This window comes from Drosophila virilis, chromosome X (assembly GCF_030788295.1).
Source record: "Drosophila virilis strain 15010-1051.87 chromosome X, Dvir_AGI_RSII-ME, whole genome shotgun sequence".
Classification (NCBI taxonomy): domain Eukaryota; kingdom Metazoa; phylum Arthropoda; class Insecta; order Diptera; family Drosophilidae; genus Drosophila; species Drosophila virilis.
Genome location: NC_091543.1, coordinates 11,742,990 through 11,765,423, shown reverse-complemented (window position 1 = coordinate 11,765,423; position 22,434 = coordinate 11,742,990). Strand labels below are relative to the sequence as shown.

Sequence of the window (22,434 nt, the reverse complement as noted above, 5' to 3'; positions counted from 1 at the left end):
TCACGCACATGTACACTCAGAAAGAGCGAGGTGAAAGAGAGAGAGAGAAAGAGAGAGAGAGAGAGCCAGAGAAAGAAACACAAGAGACCCACAAGCTGTTGGTCTAAAATTTATAATTGCGCCCCATATTTTGTATTTCCGTATTTATGTATTTCCGCCCCGTGTTTGTTTCACGTTTCATAACCATAACAAATTATCTCAGGTCATCAATTATGGGCGCGACACGGGCAACTCAAGAATTTGCTCCGTTTTGTACTGTTTTGTTCAGTGTTTTTTTGTTTTTTATTTTCATTTTTGTTTCAGTTTTTTGGGTGCTGAGCAACTTTGCTGATATTTTTATTGCTTTTCATTATGATTTCATGTGGCGTGAGCACGTTCTACATTCCAATTCGTGAAAGAGGGCTGTCGCGGCTAGCTACGGGGGGAGAGGTCGAAGAGCAACTTTTCCGTATTGAGTCAACACTGACGCCCATTTGTCTAACTGAGTACTCGAGGCGCTTCACTTGGCTCTTGGGTGTTAATAATGTTATCTTTTATTTATGCCGAGTTGCTGTTTGCCCCCTATTCCATGCCACCCTCCCGTATTTCACGTACACTGTTTAAACTTTTTCGTTTTGAATGTAATTGCATTTTGTTTACCTTTGTATGCTCTGTACTTACAAAATTAAGCAAACAGAGTGTGTACCTTAGACGAGCAGCGAGAAGCTTATGGCGAGTAGCAGGTGACATGTAACGAGTGGCATCTCATGCGTTACGAGTGACGCGTAACAAGTCGCGAGTAACGAAGGTGGAGTAGCGAGTAACTAGTAACGAATAGTATGTTGCATCTTATGAGTCACAATATGCGAATCACAAGCAACAAATGAAGTATAATAACTAGCGAGTGATAAGTAACGAGTAGTAAACTAATCTCCTCAGCTAAATGTATATCGAGTAAGACGGACTGAAAAGATGACTTTAAGGAGCTGCTCCGTTTCATACTTACATTTTTATGTAATTCTTTGGTTTCAATTATTTGACATTTGAGTAAAGAGTATTTCCAAGTCTAGAAGCCCTCCATTCTCTTCTATTTGAAAATGTCTTCACTTCTTCGCGTTCATGAAAATGTTTTGAATATGTAAGTACCTTGCGCCATTGTGGGACCCAACGCGGCTACCGTATCCCTTCTTCCGATTCAAAAACTTTTCATATTACAGTAAATAATTCAGCTGTATTTCAATACATCAAGTACATTAAACAAGTTCACTTAGAAAGTAAAAAAAAAATAAATAAATAGGTGCAACCATTGCTAAATTAAATAACAGGTGTATGGGCGACAGAAGTTGATCCCATTTTCAAAAACAGTTCACGTAACTCCTGAGCGAAGTCCACATTAGGGTCTGTAGACGTATGAGCCGCCGCAGTTTTTGTAGCACAAGTAACTGGGGCGAGTGCGCCACTTGCGACAGTAGCGCCGGTAGCAGTTATTCGGGCTGGGGGTAGGTGGACTTGGGGTGGGTGGTGAGGGGGTGGGAGGTTGTGGTGTGGGTGGGAATGAAGTTGGGGGATAAGGTGTAGGTGGTGTGGGTGTCGGTGGAGAGGGGGTCGGTGGTGTGGGTGTCGGGGGTGAGGGCGTCGGTGGTGAGGGTGTCGGCGGCTCGGGCGTCGTCACCTGACAGTCATTGCCCACAGTGCCAATAATGGTATTCAAGAGATTCAAATTGGCCAACACATCCAAATTGAGATCCACCAAAGTCACAAGCGTATTACGATTGCCCTCAATAATGTTCTCCGGTCCAGCTGTAAGCAAGAATATTGGCATCACGTTTTAAGAAATGAATATGATCCTTGATTTTGTACTCACTGTTCAGCTCATTGTCAAGCTTATTGCCGATGCCATTGCAGGCGCCGCTGCTGCCCCGGATGGCGTTGGCCAGATCAAGCCTAGCCAGCACGGACGCATCCAAATTAACCAGCTTGACAATATTGTTGTCGTCGCCCATAACAATTTGCTTTGGACCTCCTGCAAAGTAAAACAAGTAACGACATTGGACTAGACCAAATTCCATTTGATTTACTTACTGTTAACGGTATTGGATAAATCATTGCCAATACCTCCGCTGCCAGCAGTCACACCGTCCTTATCCCAAATGTCCATGAGACGATTGCCTTGCTGATCAACCACCTGAACGACATCATTACGGGCAGCACCACCTCCAATTACACTTCCCACAACACTGCTGAGCGCGTTTACGGCAAGATTCACAGGAACCGTTGCGTCAACTAAGCTGACAATGCTATTGCTGTTACCAGTAACAATATTTTTCGGACCCGCTGTCAATGTAAAACGTGGTTAAGCCTTGACATAGCAAAAAAATAACAGGTAAATAATCTTACTGCTAATCTGATTGCCACCCATATTAGCAATGTTTTGGCCTTGAGAGGAGCCAGAGCCAGTTCCAGTTAGGCCACCCAAAAGACCTCCAGTAGCACCACCCAAGACACCACCAGAACCACTGGAACTACCAGAAACCGTGCCTACTGCGCTTTGTAACAGATTCACACCGAGTCCCACAGGTAGATCGAGATCAACTGCCTTAAGTATGGAATTGTTACTTCCATTGATTACATTCTTAGGACCCGCTGCAAAACAATAATGTAGTTATCCTATATAGTGTCAACTTTCTTATTTAGCTTAAAAGTACTTACTTGTTATGGTATTACCACCTTTATTGGCGATATTTTGAGAGCGAGAGGAACCGGTGCCGGAACCACCACCCAAAAGACCACCGGTAGCGCCCCCCAAAAGACCACCGGCAACACTACCAGAACCACTAGAACCTCCAGTTACGGTGCCTAAAGCGCTGCTGAGAATATTCACATCGGCTCCCACAGGAATCTGCGCATCAACTAAGTTCGCGATAGTATTTCCGCTACCAGTCACGATATTTTTGGGACCCGCTGTGGAAGAGATTGGTATTAGCAAATAGTTATATATTTTTTACGGTAAACAAACTTACTAGAGATTTCATTGCCGAGCCGGTTAGCAGTGTTTTGAGAGCGAGAGGAACCGGAACCGGAACCTCCACCCAAAAGACCACCGGCAACACCACCCAAAAGACCACCGGAAGCACCACTAGAACCACCAGAACCTCCAGTTACGGTGCCTAAAGCTCTGCTGAGAACATTCACATCGGCTCCCACAGGAACCTGAGCATCGACTAAGCTCGCAATAGTATTTCTGCTACCGTTCACGATATTTTTGGGACCCGCTGTGGAAGAGATAGGTGTTAGAAAATTTCATGATATTTATGTACGGTAAACAAGCTTACTAGAGATTTCATTGCCAAACCGGTTAGCAGTATTTTGAGAGCGAGAGGAACCGGAACCGGAACCACCACCCAAAAGACCACCGGTAGCACCACCCAAAAGACCACCGGTAGCACCACTCAAAAGACCACCGGCAGCACCACTAGAACCACCAGTAACGGTGCCTAAGGCTCCGCTGAGAACATTCACATCGGCTCCCACAGGAACCTGAGCATCGACTAAGCTCGCGATAGTATTTCCGCTACCGCTCACGATATTTTTGGGACCCGCTGTGGAAGAGATAGGTGTTAGAAAATAGCATAATATTTATGTAGGGTAAACAAACTTACTAGAGATTTCATTGCCAAACCGGTTAGCAGTATTTTGAGAGCGAGAGGAACCGGAACCGGAACCACCACCCAAAAGACCACCGGTAGCACCACTCAAAAGACCACCGGCAACACCACCAGAACCACTAGAACCTCCAGTTACAGTGCCTAAGGCTCTGCTGAGAATATTCACATCGGCTCCCACAGGAACCTGCGCATCAACTAAGTTCGCGATAGTATTTCCGCTACCAGTCACGATATTTTTAGGACCCGCTGTGGAAGAGATTGGTATTAGAAAATAGTTACATCTTTTTTCCGGTAAACAAACTTACTAGAGATTTCATTGCCGAACCGGTTAGCAGTATTTTGAGAGCGAGAGGAACCGGAACCACCACCCAAAAGACCACCGGCAACACCACTAGAACCACCTGAACCACCTGTTACGGTGCCTCGATTATTGTTGAGAATATTGACAACGGCTCCCACTGGAACCTGAGCATCAACTAAGCTTGCGATAGTATTTCCGCTACCGTTCACGATATTTTTGGGACCCGCTGTGAAAGAGATAGGTATTGGCAAATAGTTATATATTTATGTACGGTAAACAAACTTACTAGTGATTTCATTTCCGAACCGGTTAGCAGTATTTTGAGAGCGAGAGGAACCGGAACCGGAACCTCCACCCAAAAGACCACCGGCAACACCACCAGAACCACCAGAACCTCCAGTTACCGTGCCTAGAGCACTGCTGAGAATATTCACATCAGCTCCCACGGGAACCTGAGCATCAACTAAGCTTGCAATAGTATTTCCGCTACCGCTGACAACATTTTTGGGACCCACTGTAGAAGAGAAAGATATTTGCAAATAGTTCTATTATTTTCCTATGATGTTCTCAAACATACGTGATATATTATTGCCCAGTTGGTTTGCAATATTTTGTGATCGGGTTAAGCCGGAGCCGGAACCACTATTGGAACCGCTACTGGATCCACCACCACCATTGGAGCCTCCAACCACGCCTGTAATACTGTTAAGGGCGTTAACACCAACTCCTGCAAGAACGTTTGCATCAACCGCAGAAAGAATAGTGTTGCCGCTACCCTTAATCAAATTCTTAGGACCGGCTAGAAAATGGAAATTATTTTGTAAATAAAGAAACTTCCTTGAGCAGTGTTCTAGGCACTTACTTGTGATGGTATTGCCGCCTTGGTTGGCAACATTTGTGGGTCCAGCTGGAGAAGAAAAATGCAATGAATTATATATTAATTGAACTATTATGTCTGATCAACGGAAACCTACACGCAATGCTATTTCCTAATAGGTTGCCAATAACGGGAAGAGAACCACTGGCACGTTTGGAAGTGGGCGAGCTCTTGCTAACATCAGCATCCACCAAATTGGCGACTGCATTACCTTGCTCTGCAATTAAATTGGCATACATTGATTAAAGGATCGGTAGCCAATTGGTAGCTACTTACGTATCAGCGCATTGGGTGAGGTAGGCAGCGAGCGATCCAGGGCCGTCATTAAACCCATAATAATAACCTTTGCCACGCCCATATCCAGTAAACGCACAATCCAGCTCTCAGGTGTAGCGGCACAGAAGCCGCTCTTGTTGCCATTAGCAATAGACGTTAGGCTATCCATAAGGGAAACAATTAGTGTGCTAAAGCCATTGATCTGCAACACGTTAACGCCAGTGCTGTCTTTGGGGCCCACTGAAAAGTTTAGTAAAGAATACAATTTAGTGCAGCTAATAGACTGGACCGAATGCATTTCAAGCACAACTCGTTACTTGTCACTCGCTGCACATTTCATTTAAATACTACACGGTAAAGGTAACTTGATCACTGCTTCGATGTTACTTGCTACTCGTTATAGCTCACTAAAAACTCGTCCGTGGCCATATTGTACTTGCTACTCTTCACATGTCACTCGTCGTTATTCGCTTCACTTTGCTTGTTATTTATCACTTACAGCTCGTTCCATGCTACAAATGAATCACTAATCGTCACTTTTGGTACTTGCTGATTTAAACTTTCCCCTCGCTAGTCAATCGTCAATTGCTTCTATTTGTAACTCGTAGGAGTTTACTCAAAATACATCTCTGGCTGCACGTCACTCGCCACTCGTTACTCTCCACTCATCTGTCAGTCGCTCCCCGTTGCTTATTGTTTATCACTTGCAACTTGTTACTCGCTTCTCGCTACTCGATCCTTGCCACTCGTCATTTGATGCTTGATACTTACTTTCTATCAGATTCTGCACAATGTTCTGAGCCTCGACACTGGATGCACCGCACACTTGCAGAAGCGTGCTCAAAATAGCGCTCAGCTCCGGTACGCTCCTCGCCTGAAGGAAACTAACGATGGAATCGCGATCGCCTTTTATGTTGGTAGATTTGCCAGCCTGCTCGAGGGCCGTGCGCGTGATTCGAGTTCCCTGTATAGCTGTCTCACTCTGTTTAGCTGACGTCGTGCTCTTTATGATCTGCACTACTTGCTTCTGTGAGCACTCGATATTGTTGAAGGCGCACAGTGCCAGGAAGGATTTAAGACCAAGTGTCAGGCTATTTTTATCAGACGACTTCTTGATATCCTTGATGACGCGTTCGCAGCTGGCATCCGCATTGCTACCAATTAGCACATCGATGATGACATCCATGCCCACCTGCAGCAGCACAGCGCCGCCCTGCTGTTCGGTCGTCTCCATGCTTCGCAGGGACTTTATCGTCGAATGCTGGGATTCGGTCAGCTTGATGCCACGCGCCTGCATGCTGGCCAGAAGCAGATCGGCCAGATCCTTGGCCGCCAATCGGCCAATATGGCTGCTACGTCGCGCCTCTGACAACGTTGAAGCTGACGTTGAGCTGCCTGTGGTCGGCTTTGCATCGTACGGTATGAGAAAGCAGGTGGATAGCAAAAGGAACAGATGAACGCGCCACATGTTGCCGTTGAAGACCTCGTGTCAATTATATCCAATAACTTGTTACGGCGCTCCGAGAAGTGCACAGATGATCGCTGCTTGAGAGATTGATACTGATGGCTGCTGTGCCAAGCGCTTTTATGGCCATACGGCGTCTTTGTGCTGATTTTTATCAACCGAACGCGCTTCTTTCACAGCTGCTGATAATGCCGCAGCAACAACCCAAAGATAACCGCATCGTATGCAACATTGGCATGCCGCAAACGTGCTTACAAATCGCCAAGCACCATCAGTGCTGATGTTGACCACCGACTTCACGCTTTTGGCTCTTCTTTAGCGCCCATTCGCATTCTTCTCGCATAATTTGTCATCTGCGGTTAATCGCTGTGGTCCATAGATACTCGACCTGTATCATTCAAATGGATTGTGCTCAGAACGGAGCTGGAAAGGACTGGATTTGCCCTAAGGCAGGTTTGTCTAACTGACTCCTAACTCCTAGTTATATCTTATGCGAAAAACATAAGATTTATTCCAAGTCGATCTGCATAAATTGATTGAATTTTTACGAATCGGACTGATATATCGTCTAACTACCATTTGAATAACCATCGTAGGCATAGGCCCTGCGTTAACAACTAAAGTTGGACTGACCTACTTTTAAAGCAAAATATTGTTGTATTCTAACTGAATGCATGCAACGCCTAGGTAATTTTAAATGTTACAGTTGGTTTAGTTTCTAATCTTTGTTGTTCCATTATGATATTGAGAATTGACTTTAATCTTAATCATCTAAAAATATTATGTCTCAAATGCAGACTTCTGTGAGTTAGAACACTTCGAATCCCAGGCTAATTTAAGATCTTAGCCGCAGAAGATATATAGCTAGAGAAAAGGAAAAACATAATCATAGTCATCATACACTTTTTCCACTAATTGGGCTACCTTTTTATCCATTTTTCAGCTTTTAGACGCCATCGGCAACATAAGCAACAGCAAATTAGAGTCTGAAGTCGACACCTGACCCAGATATTGAATTGGAGGTACAGACAATATTTAATCAGGTGGCGGGTCGTGCACGTGCCCTGAGAGCTGTGTGGACAATTTTGGATGGTCCGATTTCCGCATAGAGATATCGGGCAGCGGACAGCAAATACACGAGGTTGTATAAAATGCACAAATCGCTACTCTCTGGCAGCCAGTTAGAATTTTGACTAACAACCCAAGACCCAAACGAAATCCCAGCAGATCCCAAAAATGTCAGCGTTGAGCAACGAACAACGTTTTGTGGTGCTGATGCTTATTGGACTGGCGAGCGGTGCCTGGCTAGGTGCTGGCACCACAGCACAGACCTTTACGTCGGAGGATCGCGGCGCCATACTGAAATTTATGGATGTGCTGATCAATTTCCTCGATGCCGAGTCCGATAATGGCACCAGCACTGAGATCCCTAACAATGCCACCACAACTGGCGAAGTGGAGAGCACCACTTTGGCCACCAATTTGACAACGGACATCACAGTGACAGAGGCCACAACAGCGAGCGATTCGACGATTGTCAGCAGCGAGAGCACTGAGGCAACGAGTGAGAGCTCAACGCTGGCAACGAATGAAACAAGCTCAATAGGCACCAGTATCAGCACCGCCAGCAGCAGCACCAGCGAGAGCACCACCAGCAGCAGCACCGCCCAAGCCAGTGTGGCGCCACGTCGCATTTGCTTTAAGCGTGTATGCTATAAGTTTGCGGGTGACAAGGGTTATATTTATTAAAAGCAACGAATAAAATCGTTTCTCGTTAGTTTAGTTTGCTACTCGGTGTCATTGTCATTGTGCTGTTGAAATTATATAAATTACTGTTTTTTAATAAGCTGTCCTTTTGGGGTATACTTTACTTTTAACCGAAAGACTCGTTACTTTGACCGCGTCTTGCTAGTTTCAGCTCTTTGATTATGAATTAAGATTAATGCGCATCATGCATATTTGGTACAACTTAATGTTTATCTGTTCGATAAACTTGTTACTTATACTACTTTCATTCGTTACTTTCACACGAAATCACAATCTGAACTTAATTCGAAAATACTCGTGTCTCTTCCACGACATCATAAGCTGAACTCGTGCTTGCGTAAGTTTTTGTTTCTAACCAAATTGATGGGAAAATTTATAGCTATTTATTGTGCATAAATAGATATATATCCTAACTCACGAGACTCTTTACATTGGCGCTGTCTTCCTGCTCCTTCTGCTCTTTGTATTTAATGTAAATGATTGAAGGCATTTTATAGGCAAAGCCAATTTGTAAAATGCCATTAAAACATGCTCCATAATAAAAGGAGAACAAAACGAAAAGTTTACTGTCAGAAGTTTTTTGTTGCCAATCCCAAAACGAATTATTTCAATTAAAAGTTTTAGAAGCACAGTTCTTAATGCTGTCAACTTGGTCGTTTATGTACCCAAGTCTTAATTGTGCCACAAATACGAGCTATAATTTGTGTTTCAACACACGCACACACACAGACACAGACACACACAAACACACACACAAACACGAACATGTTGACCAACAAACTGACAGATAAAGCCCATTGGCAAAAGCTTTGTGGCTTTTCAATGAGTCGTAAACAAATGAAATTTTATTCGTTAAAACATTTTCTGAATATATTGTGCAAATAGTTGAAGCTAACGTTGATGTAGCCCCCTCAAAGAGAATTCTATGAATACGCTTAAAAGTCAGTCGTCAAATCATAATTAGGTGTGTGCTTGCGTGTCTTATGTATGTAAGCAGTTTGAAAACACAAATTCGAACAGCATGCACAAACAGCGGGAATAACTCAATAGAAATCGAGCGAGAAAACTTGAAGAGAGTAAGCAGCTTGTAACGAGTAGAACTAACGATTAGCTTGAGACAATAGCTGTTATTTGATTTTGATTATATTTAGATTATAATGATTGAGAGCAAGTTGCATGAATGTGTGTGTGTACATGAATACAGAAATTCTGGAAATTTGCGCTAGCTGCCCCAACCACATGAGAAATGTTCAACAGTAGATCTTATTATACTATAGAATATTCGTGTATGCTTATTAAAATTGAGACTTAAGTTGGTGGGCAATAAAAATTTGTTCTTTTACTTGACTAGGAGGACCTACTTTCCAAATTTCAAGTCCTTGGCTCTTATTAGTCTTGAGATTCGTCGCACATACGGACGGACAGACAGACGAGCATAGCTAAATCGACTCGGCTATTGATGACAATTGCACGAAGTAAATTGACAACCTTTAGTATATTTCAATCGATATCAAGCTAACAAGTAGATAACTTTGTTTGAGCTCTTCTCATTTTCAGTAAAATCGAGTATATCATTCGTAACGAGTGTAGAATTTAGAGGAAGTTATGACTTTTGATGGAAAGAAACTTAGCTGTTTGAATGCGACTTCGGATTTCTCGTTTGACGCGCTTTGAGTCATGCAAGTCATTGGACTTCACGTGCCACGTGCCTGTGCTATTTAATTACTATCAGCTTATTGTTATTACTGTCCCATATGCGTCAACAACTTAACGATGTTATCACACACAGTGCGTCGGATTAGCCGACCGCCGCGTGAAGTAGTTTAAATTAGTTTCGTTGCATAAACAACGCATCCGCCACATAGGGGGTGGGGCGTGGCGCGTGCACACGGCTTTAAAAACAAGCACGCGACGAAAGACAACCCCAAACTCAAAACGCAAATCAGCACCCAACCAACAACCCAGCTCCACGGCCACGTGTCAACTAGAGTGACATCAAATGAAGCCTGCAGCCTGGAATGGGCGTGGGAGTGGGAGCGTGAATGTGGACCGGGGGCTGCCGGATGACATGTTGTTTGTTTGCGGTCGAAGGAAGCGCATCAAAATATATCCAATTACAATTTAATTAAGTTGCTTTTAATGAATCGTCTCCCACGCTTGTTAAAAATATGCCACACGGACCACACCACTGACCGTGTCTAAAGTTGAAATATTTTATTATATGTTGCATACTTTTCAGCTGTCCATATTTTCCACTCGCAACGATCTGTCAGGTATTTTATGTTGCATACCCTAAGACCGCGAACAAAATAAAATCCTGTCTAATTAAGCTGGCACTTTCAAAAACTAATTGGCATAATATTTACTTTAAACTCTATGCAAAAAATATAATTCCAGCACTAAGCAAGTAGGTGCCTGACTAGAAGACACCATGAACCCAGCGTCCAGCTGACTTTAAAAATATTATAGCTTCCTTCTATGTATGTATATATATATGTATGTGTATATATCTATATTCGGTGACTAATATTTTTGAAACGGTGATCCAACAGCAAGTTCGTGGAGGCTGATCAACCCGTTTTTTGTAGGCCAAAGGTTATTAAATGAAAAGAATTAATTTAATCTCTGCTGTTATTGGCATTTATTTCAACAGTTAAGCGAAAGTTTACTGCGCTGCGCCATTCGTCGACGATTGAGCATTTCAGATGAGAATTTTATTTACGATGTCGCAATGTCCTGCAATACATGTAAACGGACGGTCACACACGCACATACACACGCACATGCAGACATCCCCTTTGCAGGCGCTGCAAATTTAATCATTTTCGCCGTGGCTGTTGCGTTTTATGAGGCCACGCGCTGTTCTCGGTGTTCGATGTTGCTGTTGTTGTTGTTGTTGTTGTACCCGAGGCACTAAAGGGTTAAAAGGGTATACTGTTTTTGTGGAAACATATGAAATAGTCAGAAAAAAGCATATCCCAGCTTATATAGGGCGTGTAAGTACTTGATCAAGACAACGAGCTAAGGCGATCTGCTTATGTCCGTCTGAACGCTCAAGACTTCTTGTTAGACCCTACGCACAACGTGTTTATTATTTCTATTCTCTGCTCAATTCCATCAGATCAATACATATATCGATTTTGCTTCATGGTTTTTCAAGCCTAGCTTGAAGAATTAATGAGTAAGATGCATTAGATGCATAGTAAACAATTTGGAAACCATCTCCCGTTGCTTGTCAAATTGGGGAAAAAACATAAATTTTAAAAAATAGAGCCTGGGCCTTTGATATATTTACACACATTTTATATTCATAACCTTTTATAAAATTTAGAGGTATGACGAACCCTTGAGTTTAGCTGGGCTTGGGGTATCTGCTAGTCGGGCACTTCCGGCTGAAGCACTCTTGCTTGTGTTTGTTGTTGTTGTTGTGCAGGACATGCGCATAAAAAACGCCATTTTGGCCGCCAAATGAGCCGCATCATTATCGGCAACAACATCGATGACATGGACAAGAGAGTGTTGGGACTCGTTGTTGTTGCTGTTGTTGTTGCCCAACACTTTTTCAGACACTGGCTACGGCTACTTTTTATGCCTGCGCGCGTTAAAATTTTATGAGCAGCGCGGCGTGCGGGGCGCCGCTTAACAGCAACAGCTGCTGTTTCGCCGCACCCTGACCCTTTACATCAGGCCCCCGCCTCCCATCACTCTGCTTGGAGCATACTGTACTTAATTTTTTGTTTTTTTTTTTTGCATTCAAGTTGTTGCAAATGGAATTTTTGGTTAATTTGCATGGCTGAAGGCGCTTTGAAGTTGCAACCAAGTTGCACTTGAGACAGACGCAACTTGCCCCCAAAAGCGGGCAATTGTGTTTGGTCTATGGCATTGCTAAGTGGCACTTACGTGGGGCAACAACAAATAAGTGCGTAGCCAGCTGCCCAGCAGCGAGAGCGGTTTAGAGAGAGAGAGAGAGAGAGAGAGAGAGAGATCGAGGGAAAGGGCGCGCGTGGTGGGTGGGCTGCAAACGAAAGACTTAAGCAAAAAACTCTGAGTAAACGCTCAATTAAAATTTAATCAAAATCGCATTAAATAATCGCTATAAAACGCTGATGCAATTCTCATGTAATGCATAACACACACGCACAGGAACTCTTGAGTTTTTGTTGCAAGGATTACAAGCTGCAAATCCACTTGGCACATGACGCGCGCGCCCCTGCCACAGGCCCTCCCCTGCGCCACCTGCGTCGCATTGTTATAGCTCCTGCCCTATTTCTCGTCTGGTTTTTCTTTTTTTTTCTGCTTCATTCTCATTGTTGTCAGTGGTTGAATTTGGCGCTTCCCTTTTTTTTGTTGCTGTTGTCTGCTCGTCCTGCATTGTCCTTTACACGCTGCTGTAACCTAATCCGCTTAGCTCTCTCACTTTCCCCTACTCTCCCACACGCTTCCTCTCTATCCCTGTCTCTCTCTTCAATTGTACACTTGCCAGCAGTTTCCCCTAGCGTATCCTGAGCGTCATCAACATTAACAACTTCACAAGTGTTTGATGAGTTTGCAGCCGAAATTGATTGATCGATCGATGTGATCGTCACAGCTGACAATAGACGAAACAGAGAGCGACCCAATCAGCTAACTGTGGGTAGCTCAGAATTGATACGGCTTCAAGGTTTTGGCTTAACTATCCTATACAGCTTGTGCCCAGGTAAGAATAAAGATAATTTACTCACACTCGCTGCTTGACAATCGCATTTATTAGTCGCTACTTAATACTCGCTATTGCTTAAGTTCTGGCAAGAGCTAATTACCTACATTTCCTTGTCATATTACTTGCGAGTCATTTGCTGTTACTCGTTGCTTGTCCTTCGCTTCTCGTTGTGCATTTATGCGCACTAGCTCTGCGACACTCGTTATTCGACACTCGGTACTCGGTAGCAATTAACCGTAAATGACCCGTTACTCGCTCGATAGTCGTCTAGTTAGAGAGCGACCCAATCAGAATCGATTCGGTTTCAACTATGGGGTTTTATACAGCCTGCGCATTCGCTACTTATTAACTTTTACCTATAGCTCACCACTGATTACTCAACTATTCTTAACTCACGCCTTGACTAATTACTCGCTATTGACTACGCTCTGTTGTTATTAAGTTATAAGTTTATAAAATATATTCAGTTCAATCATTATTCGCAGCTTTTTAACTTCCTCCTTATTCTGCACTTGTTATTCGTTAAGCTCTGCTCTCGAATCCCATTTTCTGTCATACTTATCTTTATAACTACACACTCATTGCTAAGTAGTTACGACTCGCTGCTTGCAACTCGTTGCTCGTTTTACTCCTAAATTTCGGAGAATTGATTATAGCTCTTAATTCGATATTTATTTGATGTTTGGCACTCGTCGGTCCCACGGTCAACCATTTTACCATATCCGATTATCGGAAACGGAAGAGCACAAACTGTGAAGTGCTGGCAAATAGCGGCGGGTATCGGGTGTGTTTGAGTATTTGATTGTTGTTGTTGTGTTTTCTTTTTTTTTTTGTGTGTTTTTTTATTGTGTTGCAAGTAAATAATCGTTAAAGCGGCTTGGCAACTGATACGAATGCGATTGCAACTGCGTCTTAATTTCGGCATTGGGCATTACATAATCAACATAGCAGCGGCCTTTGTTTTTCTTTCACTCGACTCGCTCCAGCTTGCTCTCTCTCTCTCTCTCTCTCTCTCTCTCTGTGTATGTTTCTATCTCTGTCTCATTTATGGGCTAACAAAGGAAAAGCCGCGACGAACCCCGTGGTATTCGTTTAGGTAATAGACCAACAAAGCAAATGCCGCCACCGAGAAATTCGCTAGAAAACGCACAAAAACTAAACTGAGAAAAAACGCCACGCGGTAATGACAAATATTGACATTTCCTTTAGATGCAGAAAGAGACAGACAGACATCACTCATGTGATTGCCTCTCTGTCGCACACATCGGGATTGCCCGCTTGTCATGGATATGGCAGGTAACCTTAGACGATTTTTCGGGCAACATTCACAAAAGCCACGTATTGTGCTCGCTGCCTATCAATAAATAGCACAAAACACTTTTTGTACTCGACGTTGCTTATTTCTCGATTTCGTTTTGTCGGGCTTGTGAATTAGGCGGGGAGGGTGTGGGCGGTATTGGGGTTGGATTTGGTATTTGGGAGCGGGTGGGGTTAGATAAAAACTATCAGATTACTTAGCCAGCATTTCACACGCTACGCGTCCGCATATTCAACTATCTGTCTTCCCTTTACTTGCCTATTGTCCGGAATTAGTTGGTAATTGGGCTCGTCAGCCGGTCAGCCGGTCAGCCGGTCAGCTGGTCAGTTGGTCGGGCAACTGCCCTGGGGCTCGCATCGATTTCGTTGTGTAACTGATTAGTGTGCCCTTTGAATAATGTAGTTTAATAATTATAGGGTATACAAAGGAAATTATGTGGAATTCGAGACATTTATCAGGTTTTGCGCAGGTTTCTTGAGATGGCATTTCCAAATAATGGAAAGCCTTTGAGGAAGCAGATATTTTAAATATTATATTATAATTCAATCATATTAAATTTTGTTAGAAAATTACTTTTTATACCCTGAACCCATTAAAAATGGGTATAAGGGTATATTGTATTTGTGCAAAATCCAAATGTAACAGGCAGAAGGAACCATCACCGACTCCATAAAGTATATATATTCTTGATCAGCACCAATAGCCGAGTCGATCTAGCCATGTCCGTCTGTCTGTCCGTCCGTCCGTCCGTATGTATGAACGCAAGGATCTCAGAACATATAAGAGCTATAGACAAATTTTTAGTGCCTGCGCAGATCGAGTTTGTTTCCGATAATCGATAACTTAGTCCGTTTCCAAGCAATCAAAAAAAACGATATCGATATCCTGTTTTTTTGGGCAGTTTTGGTAAATATTAAGAGTCACGAAACATGATATGTTGCTTCTAAAATATTATATATTTGTCAAGTATCTTTCACAGCTATAAATCATGTTAATAACCCAACTTTTATTGCCAACCAATTTAAGCCAAATTTAAATGCAATTGACTTTTTCAGTATACACAAATATTCTATGATACAATAAGATTTAAAAAAAACCAAAGTTATATGCAACTAGGCAATTGAATAGAGCAGCATCTTTAAGAATTTCTGTATACATGTACAAATACACATTCATGCGCGTCTGCTTCGCATTTTAACAGCATGGTTATTGCGACTTTTTTCTGTAATGCTATTTAAGTTCCTTTTTTCATAATAAGTGCTTAATTCAAAATTTTGACCCAAATCGACAAAATGGCAAGGGGTTATCACGTTTTCTTTCAAAATCAAGGTCGGTGCGAAAATCGAAACTTTTTCGATGGTTTTTTTTTTAAATATCTCGGGTAAATAATGTCTGATTTTAACATGTTATACCTTTTTGAATGCGTACGGATCCCTACTATCAATTGGCATTCAAACAAATTAATCATCGATGGGCTCAAAAATGTTGTTGACAAAAAACCGATTCGTTCGTAAATTCAACCTTTTTGATGATTTTTTGGAATATTTCGGTCAAATAATGTACGATTTTGGAATTGCATATCATTTTTGACTCGTAAGGATCAGTTCTATCGATTGGCATCAAAAAAAAGAAATCCAAAATATTGACCCAAATCGAAAAAATGGCAAGCAGTTACATCATTTTTTTTTTGTAAAATCGAGGTCGGTGCGAAAATCGAAACTTTTTCGATGATTTCTTATTTAATATCTCGCGGAGCGCGGAGATATTACGTTTCGAAACGACATAACTCCGCGCGGAGATATGACGTTCCAAAACGACATAACTCCGCGCGGAGATATGACGTTCCAAAACGACATAACTCCACGCGGAGATATGACCTTCCAAATCATCACGATTATTTTTCAAAATCGAGGTCGGTGCGAAAATCGAAACTTTTTCGATGATTTCTTATTTAAAATCTCGGGTAATAGCTCCGCGCGGAGATATGCCGTTTCGAAACGACATAACTCCGCGCGGAGATATGACGTTCCAAAACGACATAACTCCGCGCGGAGATATGACGTTCCAAAACGACATAGCTCCACGCGGAGATATGACCTTCCAAATCATCACGATTATTTTTCAAAATCGAGGTCGGTGCGAAAATCGAAACTTTTTCGATGATTTCTTATTTAAAATCTCGGGTAATAGCTCCGCGCGGAGATATGCCGTTTCGAAACGACATAACTCCGCGCGGAGATATGACCTTCCAAAACGACATAACTCCACGTGGAGATATGACGTTCCAAAACGACCTAACTCCGCGTGGAGATATGACGTTCCAAAACGACATAACTCCGCGTGGAGATATGACGTTCCAAAACGACATAACTCCGCGTGGAGATATGACGTTCCAAAACGACATAACTCCGCGTGGAGATATGACGTTCCAAAACGACATAACTCCGCGCGGAGATATGACATTCCAAAACGACATAACTCCACGCGGAGATATGACCTTCCAAATCACCACGTTCTTTTTCAAAATCGGGGTTGGTGCGAAAATCGGAACTTTTTCGATGATTTCTTTTTTAATATCTCGGGTAATAGCTCCGCGCGGAGATATGACGTTCCAAAACGACATAACTCCGCGTGGGGATATTACGTTCCAAAACGACATAGCTCCAGGCGGAGATATCAACCGATTCGTTCATAAATTCAACCTTTTTGATGATTTATTGGAATATTTCCGTCAATTAATGTCCGATTTTGCAATTTCATACCATTTTTGACTCGTAAGGATCAGTTCTATCGATTGTCATCAAAAAAAGGAAATTCAAAATTTTGACCCAAATCTGATTTTAAAATGTTATACCTTATTGAACGCGTACGGTTCCCTTCCATCAATTGGCATTCAAACAAATTAAACATCGTTTTGTTAAAAAAAAATGTTGTAGACAAAAAACCGATTCGTTCATAAATTCAACCTTTTTGATGATTTATTGGAATATTTCCGTCAATTAATGTCCGATTTTGCAATTTCATACCATTTTTGACTCGTAAGGATCAGTTCTATCGATTGTCATCAAAAAAAGGAAATTCAAAATTTTGACCCAAATCTGATTTTAAAATGTTATACCTTATTGAACGCGTACGGTTCCCTTCCATCAATTGGCATTCAAACAAATTAAACATCGTTTTGTTAAAAAAAAATGTTGTAGACAAAAAACCGATTCGTTCGTAAATTCAACCTTTTTGATGATTTTTTGGAATATTTCGGTCAAATAATGTCCGATTTTGCAATTTCATACCATTTTTGACTCGTAAGGATCAGTTCTATCGATTGGCATCCAAAAAAGGATATCCAAAATTTTGACCCAAATCGACAAGAAGGCAAGGGGTTACATCACGTTCTTTTTAAAAAGCGAGGTCGGTGCGAAAATCGAAACTTTTTCGATGGTTACTTTTTTAATATCTCGTGTAATAGCTCCGCACGGAGATATGACGTTCCAAAACGACATAACTCCGCGCGGAGATATGACGTTCCAAAACGACATAACCCCGACCGGAGATATGACGTTCCAAAACGACATAACTCCGCGCGGAGATATGACGTTCCAAAACGACAAAACTCCACGCGGAGATATGACCTTCCAAATCACCACGTTCTTTTTCAAAATCGGGGTCGGTGCGAAAATCGAAACTTTTTCGATGATTTCTTTTGAATATCTCGGGTAATAGCTCCGCGCGGAGATATGACGTTCCAAAACGACATAACTCCGCGTGGAGATATGACGTTCCAAAACGACATAACTCCGCGTGGAGATATGACGTTCCAAAACGACATAACCCCGCGCGGAGATATGACATTCCAAAACGACATAACTCCACGCGGAGATATGACCATCCAAATCACCACGTTCTTTTTCAAAATCGGGGTTGGTGCGAAAATCGAAACTTTTTCGATGATTTCTTCTTTAATATCTCGGGTAATAGCTCCGCGCGGAGATATGACGTTCCAAAACGACATAACTCCGCGTGGAGATATGACGTTCCAAAACGACATAGCTCCAGGCGGAGAAATCAACCGATTCGTTCATAAATTCAACCTTTTTGATGATTTATTGGAATATTTCCGTCAATTAATGTCCGATTTTGCAATTTCATACCATTTTTGACTCGTAAGGATCAGTTCTATCGATTGTCATCAAAAAAAGGAAATTCAAAATTTTGACCCAAATCTGATTTTAAAATGTTATACCTTATTGAACGCGTACGGGTCCCTTCCATCAATTGGCATTCAAACAAATTAAACATCGTTTTGTTAAAAAAAATGTTGTAGACAAAAAACCGATTCGTTCGTAAATTCAACCTTTTTGATGATTTTTTGGAATATTTCGGTCAAATAATGTCCGATTTTGCAATTTCATACCATTTTTGACTCGTAAGGATCAGTTCTATCGATTGGCATCAAAAAAAGGATATCCAAAATTTTGACCCAAATCGACAAGAAGGCAAGGGGTTACATCACGTTGTTTTTAAAAAGCGAGGTCGGTGCGAAAATCGAAACTTTTTCGATGGTTACTTTTTTAATATCTCGTGTAATAGCTCCGCGCGGAGATATGACGTTCCAAAACGACATAACTCCACGCGGAGATATGACGTTCCAAAACGACATAACTCCACGCGGAGATATGACGTTCCAAAACGACATAACTCCGCGCGGAGATATGACGTTCCAAAACGACATAACTCCGCGCGGAGATATAACCTTCCAAATCACCACGTTTTTTTCAAAATCGAGGCCGGTGCGAAAATCGAAACTTTTTCGATGATTTCTTTTTTAATATCGCGGGTAATAGCTGCGCGCGGAGATATGACGTTCGAAAACGACATAACTCCGCGCGGAGATATGACGTTCCAAAACGACATAACTTCACGCGGAGATATAACCTTCCAAATCACCACGTTTTTTTAAAAATCGAGGTCGGTGCGAATATCGAAACTTTTTCGATGATTTCTTTTTTAATATCTCGGGTTATAGCTCCGCGCGGAGATATGACGTTTCGAAACGACATAACTCCACGCGGAAATATAACCTTCCAAATCATCACGTTGTTTTAAAAAATCGAGGTCGCTGCGAAAATCAAAACTTTTTCGATGATTTCTTTTTTAATATCTCGGGTAATAGCTCCGCGCGGAGATATGACGTTCCAAAACGACATAACTCCGCGCGGAGATATTACGTTCCAAAACTACATAACTCCGCGTGGAGATATGACGTTCCAAAACGACATAACTCCGCGTGGAGATATGACGTTCCAAAGCGACATAACTCCACCTGGAGATATGACGTTCCAAGACGACATAACTCCGCGTGGAGATATGACGTTCCAAAACGACCTAACTCCGCGTGGAGATATGACGTTCCAAAACGACATAACTCCGCGTGGAGATATGACGTTCCAAAACGACATAACTCCGCGTGGAGATATGACGTTCCAAAACGACATAACTCCACGCAGAGATATAACCTTCCAAATCACCACATTTTTTTCAAAATCGAGGTCGGTGCGAAAATCGAAACTTTTTTGATGATTTCTTTATTAATATCTCGGGTAATAGCTCCGCGTGGAGATATGACGTTTCAAAAGGAAATAACATCGCGCGGAGATATGACGTTCCAAAACGACATAACTCCGCGTGGAGATATGACGTTCCAAAGCGACATAACTCCGCGCGGAGATATGACGTTCCAAAACGACATAACTCCGCGCGGAGATATGACATTCCAAAACGACATAACTCCGCGCGGAGATATGACGTTCCAAAACGACATAACTCCGCGCGGAGATATGACGTTCCAAAACGACATAACTCCACGCGGAGATCTGACCTTCCAAATCATCACGTTCTTTTTCAAAATCGGGGCGGTGCGAAAATCGAACTTTTTCGATGATTTCTTTTTTAATATCTCGGGTAATAGTTCCGCGCGGAGATATGATGTTCCAAAACGACATAACTCCGCGTAGAGATATGACGTTCCAAAACGACATAACTCGCGTGGAGATATGACGTTCCAAAACGACATAGCTCCGCGTGGAAATATGACGTTCCAAAACGACATAACTCCACGCGGGGATATGACCTTCCAAATCACCACGTTCTTTTTCAAAATCGAGGTCTGTGCGAAAATCGAAACTTTTTCGATGATTTCTTATTTAATATCTCGGGTAATAGCTCCGCGCGGATATATGACGTTCCAAAACGACATAACTGCGCGCGGAGATATGACGTTCCAAAACGACATAACTCCGCGTGGAGATATGACGTTCCAAAACGACATAACTCCACGCGGAGATATGACCTTCCAAAACGACATAACTCCGCGCGGAGATATGACGTTCCAAAACGACATAACTCCGCCTGGAGATATGACGTTCCAAAACGACATAACTCCACGCGGAGATATGACCTTCCAAGTCACCACGTTTTTTTGCGAAAATCTAAACTTTTTCGATGATTTTTTTTTAATATCTCGGGTAAATAATGTCTGATTTTAAAATGTTATACCTTTTCTCCGCGTGGAGATATGACGTTCCAAAACAATATAACTCCACGCGGAGAATTGACCTTCCAAATCATCACGTTCTTTTTCAAAATCGGGGCGGTGCGAAAATCGAAACTTTTTCGATGATTTCTTTTTTAATATCTAGGGTAATAGCTCCGCGCGGAGATATGACGTTCCAAAACGACATAACTCCGCGCGGAGATATGACGTTCCAAAACGACATAGCTCCGCGCGGAGATATAACGTTCCAAAACGACATAACTCCGCGCGGAGATATGACGTTCCAAAACGACATAACTCCGCGCGGAGATATGACGTTCCAAAACGACATAACTCCGCGTGGAGATATGACGTTCCAAAACGAAGATATGACCTTCCAAATCACCACGTTTTTTTTTTGCCAAAATCGATACTTTCTCGATGATTTTTTTTTTAAATTCTCGGGTGAATAATGTCTGATTTAAAAATGTTATACCGTTTTGAATGTGTACGGATCCCTACCATTCAAAACGACATAACTCCGCGCGGAGATATGACGTTCCAAAACGACATAACTCCGCGCGGAGATATGACATTCCAAAATGACATAACTCCGCGCGGAGATATGACGTTCCAAAACGACATAACTCCGCGTGGAGATATGACGTTCCAAAACGACATAACTCCACGCGGAGATCTGACCTTCCAAATCATCACGTTCTTTTTCAAAATCGGGGCGGTGCGAAAATCGAAACTTTTTCGATGATTTCTTTTTTAATATTTCGGGTAATAGCTCCGCGCGGAGATATGACGTTCCAAAACGACATAACTCCGCGCGGAGATATGACGTTCCAAAACGACATAACTCCGCGTGGAGATATGACGTTCCAAAACGACATAACTCCGCGTGGAGATATGACTTTCCAAAACGAAGATATGACCTTCCAAATCACCACGTTTTTTTTTGCCAAAATCGATACATTTTCGATGATTTTTTTTTTAAATTCTCGGGTAAAGAATGTCTGATTTTAAAATGTTATACCTTTTTGAATGTGTACGGATCCCTACCATCCAAAACGACATAACTCCGCGTGGAGATATGACGTTCCAAAACGACATAACTCCGCGCGGAGATATGACGTTCCAAAACGACATAACTCCGCGCGTAGATATGACATTCCAAAACGACATAACTCCGCGCGGAGATATGACGTTCCAAAACGACATAACACCGCGTGGAGATATGACGTTCCAAAACGACATAACTCCACGCGGAGATCTGACCTTCCAAATCATCACGTTCTTTTTCAAAATCGAGGTCGGTGCGAAAATCGAAACTTTTTCGATGATTTCTTTTTTAATATCTCGGGTAATAGTTCCGCGCGGAGATATGATGTTCCAAAACGACATAACTCCGCGTAGAGATATGACGTTCCAAAACGACATAACTCCGCGTGGAGATATGACGTTCCAAAACGACATAGCTCCGCGTGGAAATATGACGTTCCAACACGACATAACTCCACGCGGGGATATGACCTTCCAAATCATCACGTTA

General features: G+C 42.4%; 2 protein-coding genes across 2 annotated transcripts; one reads left to right on the top strand and one right to left on the bottom strand.

The window, feature by feature from the left end:
* Positions 1–1,182: 1,182 nt before the first annotated feature.
* On the bottom strand, positions 1,183–6,662 carry LOC6633794 (uncharacterized transmembrane protein DDB_G0289901). Its single transcript, XM_002057278.4, has 15 exons — positions 5,870–6,662; positions 5,099–5,338; positions 4,920–5,039; positions 4,808–4,852; positions 4,523–4,744; positions 4,232–4,459; positions 3,950–4,171; positions 3,639–3,890; positions 3,312–3,578; positions 3,000–3,251; positions 2,689–2,940; positions 2,377–2,622; positions 2,062–2,313; positions 1,844–2,002; positions 1,183–1,779 (listed from the first exon to the last, which is right to left on the bottom strand). Exons 1-15 carry the CDS (start codon positions 6,564–6,566, stop codon positions 1,373–1,375), a joined length of 3,861 nt encoding a protein of 1,286 aa, XP_002057314.1. The 5' UTR covers positions 6,567–6,662; the 3' UTR covers positions 1,183–1,372.
* Positions 6,663–7,707: 1,045 nt separating this feature from the next.
* LOC6633793 (uncharacterized) lies at positions 7,708–8,410 on the top strand. Its single transcript, XM_002057277.4, has one exon. It carries the CDS (start codon positions 7,800–7,802, stop codon positions 8,310–8,312), a length of 513 nt encoding a protein of 170 aa, XP_002057313.1. The 5' UTR covers positions 7,708–7,799; the 3' UTR covers positions 8,313–8,410.
* The last annotated feature ends 14,024 nt before the right edge of the window (positions 8,411–22,434 follow it).